At 33.8% G+C, this 5891-nt stretch overlaps 1 protein-coding gene across 1 annotated transcript in view; it reads left to right on the top strand.

The window, feature by feature from the left end:
- Positions 1–5891, top strand: part of Cdc73 (cell division cycle 73) — a 102104-nt gene that overhangs the window by 85237 nt on the left and 10976 nt on the right. The window contains exons 14-15 of the mRNA XM_031384296.1: positions 2489–2650; positions 4686–4786. Of these exons, the coding sequence (XP_031240156.1) occupies positions 2489–2650; positions 4686–4786 (263 nt within the window). The remainder of the gene's footprint in view (positions 1–2488; positions 2651–4685; positions 4787–5891) is intronic.

Raw genomic sequence — 5891 nt, 5'->3', positions numbered from 1 at the left:
ATATATATATATATATATATAAATGTAGAGAGTAAAACTTGCAGTCCAATTTTCTTTTACACATGCCTGTAAATAAGTAAACTTCTTGGACCTGGGCAGTACTTTTTGTGAATGAAAATAGACTTTTAACTGACCAATGGTAAATGTGCAAAATGTCTTGGTGGAAAGAGGTCTGTTTTGTGCATCTGAAATGAGAGTTGAAGAGCACAGAGGCTCAGCTGTGTATATACATGTTCTAACATTTAAGATAGTGTGTCACACTTGCACCTGCAGATTTACTAGGTAACCTTCAACAGTTCCTTTTGGTTTAGAATTGTTTCCAACATTATATAAATACAATTATGTATATGTTATATATATTGTATTATATAAACACAATTTTATATAAATAAATTTTAAAATAATATTTTATCCAAAGCATTGCTGTTAAAATTTGGAATTTTCCATATAAGTGTGATTAACTAAAAATAAGCAAAAATGTACAATAATAGCAAGTGATTAGCAAATGTTAAATGGTTATGAAATCAGGTCAGTGTAGACAGTTCTGTTCCATTGCTGACATCAAACACAAACTTTTCGTGACCTCAAAATCAGCATTATTTTATGAAACATTTCAAGGAACCCTACCCACTCTAGACTTCCATATTCCTTTTGTAGCCCTTTACCCTTTCACCTTTTCTCTCCTTTAGAAGCACATACTCCTTCTGCTGTGTGGACCAGGTTTGGTAGCAAGTGCTTTCTGCTGAATCATTTCATGGTCCTCCCTCTATGGCTGTCTTAGCTTCTCAGAGCAATGACCACATTTAAGCAACAGCAGCATTTTTAGAAATATTGTTACATCATTGTTGTAAATAGAAAATGCACCCTAATGTGTGCACACAACAACGAAACAAATGTGTATGTATATGTGTGTATGTATGTTTGTATGAATTTTTGGTTTTCGAGACAGGGTTTCTCTGTATATCCCTGGCTATCCTAGAACTCACTCTGTAGACTAGGCTGGCCTCGAACTCAGAAATCCATATGCCTCTGCCTCCCAAGTGCTGGGATTAAAGGTATGCACTACCACTGCCCGGCTCAAACAAATATTTATTGAAAACCAAATAGTAAATAATGAATAATGGGCAAGTGTGCCCACAAATACAGCTAAAGGGAAATTGGCAACTTTTTTTCTTTTAAGCTCTGTCAAATTACTGGCATTGGCCCTCTCTATTTTATACAACTGGTTCATTGATAGATAAATAATATTGAAACGTGAGGGGAAAAAAAAGAAGTACATATTCAGTGAGCCCAGGGATTGAATTTCCTAATTTAATTGGAGAGCCTAAGCCATGAAAAATAGGTCATATGTTTGAATTATTTTTATTCTAAAAATCAGAGTTTTTGTAAGTACTTACATAGTAGTTTTGGCAATGCTCTTACAGAATACTTGACAAAGGCAACTTGGGCTGTTGCCTCTCAGTAGAGGGTGTAGTCTGTCATGGTAGAGCCATGGCAGCAGAGTGACATGTCGTATCTGAAGTTGGGACATGGAGAATAAATGCTGGGGTTCTGCTTACTTTTCCCCATTTGTTCAGTCTTGCACACCAGCATTTGTCACAGTGGTGTCCATCTTCCTTCAGTCAGCCTTTCTGAATTCCTCTCCTAGACACATCCAAAGAAGTGCTTTTATACAATTCTAAATAGTCACAGTTAAATGTGCTAACCGTTATAGCTTGTAAAACACTATCAGGTTCTATAATGGTAATAATCTCTTCAGGTATATCTTCTGCTGGGAAGATAGCGTAGAAAAATTGAACTACACAGAGTTGACAAATACTACTATATGATTGTGTGCATGTGTTTTTTTTTTTTTGGTTTTTCTAGACAGGGTTTCTCTGTAGCCCTGGCTGTCCTGGAACTCACTCTGTATCCCAGGCTGGCCTCGAACTCAGAAATCCACTTGCCTCTGCCTCCCAAGTGCTGGGATTAAAGGTGTGCGCCACCACCGCCCGGCGCATGTGGGGTTTTTTAGAACAGATTTGACATATGCTGATTTTTCTACTTTAAAGTCTTAAAAGATAACATAGAAGCTTGATGTAATTTTTCTAATTTTTCTGAAACAAAAAATGTAAATAATGTGTAGGTGTCTTAAGAAATTTCAGATAAGTTAAATCATCAGTAAATAGTCCTACCTCACTACACAATCATCTTCCTTTTAAATGATTTTTTGATTTGTCATTGTGTTCTTAAATAGCATTTGAGAAATCAATTAGTATTACAACTTCTGAGTGCTCACTAATGACTTAATTGTTTATGCACATATATAGGGCATACATGAAATTTTAGTTTATTTTAGTATACAAAATAAAGATCCATATTCCAATTATTAAGATCTATACATAAAAGCAAACATTTTAGCTTAAAATAATTAACATTTCAAAAATTATTTGAAAATATATTTTCTTCATTCATTGTATTATGTACTTTCTTTCCTGCTTTTTCAAAGATTTGTTCCATCAGATGAGAAGAAGAAACAGGGTTGTCAACGAGAAAATGAAACACTAATACAGAGAAGAAAAGACCAGATGCAACCAGGGGGCACAGCAATTAGTGTCACAGTACCTTACAGGGTAGTAGACCAGCCCCTGAAGCTGATGCCTCAGGACTGGTAAGGTGCTCCCTTCAACACGCGCTCGTCTTTCTCCCCCCCATCCTCTCTGTATTCATGTTTTCTTTTCAATGGTTTTGAATATTTATGCTGCATGTATGTGGGTGATACGGCATGATTGCAGGGATCAAAGGACAATTTGGAAGAGTAGCTTTTCTCCAATCGTGCCTTGGATCAAACTCAGGTTGTCAGGTGTGGTAGCAAGCACCCTTTGTAGTCAGCCATCTTTCCTGCCCATTTTTTAAATGATATAAATAAATATCAGACTTTATAATGGCTTTTAGAAAGAGATTATCTTGGAAAATTTATTTATGAAGATCTAATTTGGATATCAGTAATGCTGACATTTTAGTAATAGCTTTCTCTCACAACTATTGCAGGGCATAAATTACATTTAATTTATTTAGTAGTATATTGTACTATTGAAGATGCTTTTGAAAGTCCAGGTATATATTGCACAGAAGGAAATACTTTTGTTTATTAAACTCAGAAACTTCAAGAAGAGTAATAATTTTAAGTTTGCTGTTTTTATTAATGATTTTGGGTATTTCTGTGCATGTGTGCACGCATTCATGTGTCTGTTTGTGATTGTGTGTGTGTGTGTGTGTGTGTGTGTGTGTTTGTGTGTTTGAACTCACAGCAGTCCTTTTGCTTCAGCTTCCTAAAAACTGATACTGGCATTAATTCCACACTTGTCTTGAACGCTGGTTAATTGCTTTGTTAGATGTATAGAATTTTTTTGTCTAAGACTGATTGTTAATGTGTAGTATAAGGATTTTTGAACATTCTGAAGGGTAGCCTATTTCCATAGTAATACTGAGGTGATTATTCTCTTTATGTATCAGTCCTTACGTGGAACTTTTTTTTACTAATGCCCAAGATTAATCATTATTTTCATTCTTCCTCTTTCTGTTTCTTCCATCTTTTCCTTTGCGTTCTCTTAAATGGACTGTTCTCTAACATACTCATGTACTCTGTCTCCTCATCTGAAAATGGGTAGAGTAGTATTTACCTCATCAGAGTGTTTTGAAAAGGAAATGTGTTAATATGATTATTTGTAATGTGTTTGAAACAGCATTCTCACATAGTAAATTCTTTAGTAAATGTTACTAATGGTAAATAGCCATCATTGTTTTGTTCCAGACTCTTATATGCTTAAACTGCTTAAGGTTAATATAATTTTTAATTATGCATTGTGCAAAATAATGAAAGATGAGGAGCTAAAGAGAAGTTTATTCCTTCTTGGAAAGCTAGGTTGTATAGCTGAAAAAATGAGTTGCTTTAAAACCAAACCAACACTTAGAGTAAATAGTAGTTACCTACAGCTTGGAAAAATTAGAAATGTAGAATATGTATGTATGTATGTATGTATTTATTTATTTAAGTACACTGTAGCTATCTCCAGACACACCAGAAGAGTGCATCAGATCTGATTAGGGATGGTTGTGAGCCACCATGTGGTTGCTGGGATTTGAACTCAGGACCTCTGGAAGAGCAGTCAGTGCTCTTAACTGCTAAGTCATCTTTCCCTCAGATTTTTTTCCTAAGGAACCAGAAGATAAGAAAATAAGTCTTGGATTTTTCAGAAAATGGCTAGAGAGTTCCTATAATTTAGTGTTTTAATTAAGTTTAAATGCTTAATGTGTATTTGAATTTCCAATAATTTCCATTTAAAACAGTTTGGTTCAATTAATCTACTGATCCCTATTGTAATCTGTAAGTATGTTGTTTACTTAAGGGTAGAAAAAAGATTACAAAGATGACCTGAAACTATTATGCTTGCAATTATTTCCAGAAGACTTAGGTAGGAGAAGGGGTGCATAAATGTGTGTGCAGTGTAGGAGTCATTAAGGTTTATATCATAAAACATACTAAAAAGTCAACTTAATTATGTTTGTCTCACCAAGAGGACTCTTAGCAAGACTGTCATATGAATAATTTTGAGACTCCTTTGTTCTTTAGGGATTTTGTAGTGGTTAAAGCTTGAGTTTGAAGTATTCTCCTCCTCTCCCCACTTCCTCCTTTCTGTTGGTAGGGATCGAGTTGTGGCTGTTTTTGTACAAGGTCCTGCTTGGCAGTTCAAAGGTTGGCCATGGCTTCTCCCTGATGGATCACCAGTTGACATATTTGCGAAAAGTAAGATTCTCCATATATATTTTGCTTATTCAATATAGAATTGGTCTTTAAGAGAAAAAGCCACATATAAGTCACCCTGCATATGACTGTATTAAAGGATTGCCGTTAAGTAACATTCTATGCTAACTTTTAACCACCTGTATTTTTAAAGCCTTTTGTACATTAATATTTTCTTATTGCCAGTGTTGATGATTTTCACAGCAAAGGCCAATCTGTATAAAATTTGGTTACTATATGATATATACAATTATAGAAATATCAGTGAAAATAATTTATACAATGTATATTATATAAATATGGTTACAATCTGAAAGAAATACAATATGAAAGAAATATTAATGATGTAAATAACCTAAAATACTTAGCAATGTTTCATATAGCCCCCCAACTAAATAATAATTGAAATATCCCTTCTCCCTAATAGACTGTATAATCTATTTTTATCAATTTATACAAAAAGTATATTCAGCAGTAGATGTAACATATATAAAATAATTCATTCATAAGGTATTTCTTGAGAGTGTCTGTGTGTTTGGCATTCTTATATGCTGAGAGCACAAAGGTGAGTGAATGAATAAAGGGTTGCTCCTACTGTGGTAATTGCATTGTTGCCAGGCAGATTATCTAGTAAAGACATAAAAGTTAGAAGTTCTCAAGAAACAAGCACTATTAAGGATTCTCAAAAGATAAACACTAGAGCCGAGAGAACTTAATGGAGAAGAAAGGCCAATCTCTGTGGCCATCTCAGATGGGTTAGCTGAGAAACGTCCTAGACCTTTTAATTTAGCAAAGTCAACCTGTATAAAATTTAGTTATTACATGATATGGAGTTTGATCTCAAGGGACTTTGTTTAATTTTTTTAATTAATTAATTCATTTATTTTGTAGTTTTTTCTGGCTGTTAGCTATACATTTTAAATTATTATTTCTCTTTAAATTCTGAATACCCTTTTAAGAACATATTAGATTTTCAGTTTTCTTTTTATTATTTATTTATTCATTTCTTTTCTTTATCTTTGGTTTTTAAAGATGAGATTCTTTGTGTATTGTTGGTTGTCCTGTAAGTCACTCTAAGGCTCACATTTTCTTTTTTTTTTTTTTTTTT

This window comes from Mastomys coucha, unplaced genomic scaffold (assembly GCF_008632895.1).
Source record: "Mastomys coucha isolate ucsf_1 unplaced genomic scaffold, UCSF_Mcou_1 pScaffold1, whole genome shotgun sequence".
NCBI lineage: Eukaryota > Metazoa > Chordata > Mammalia > Rodentia > Muridae > Mastomys > Mastomys coucha.
This window is presented reverse-complemented; position numbering and strand designations above follow the sequence as displayed.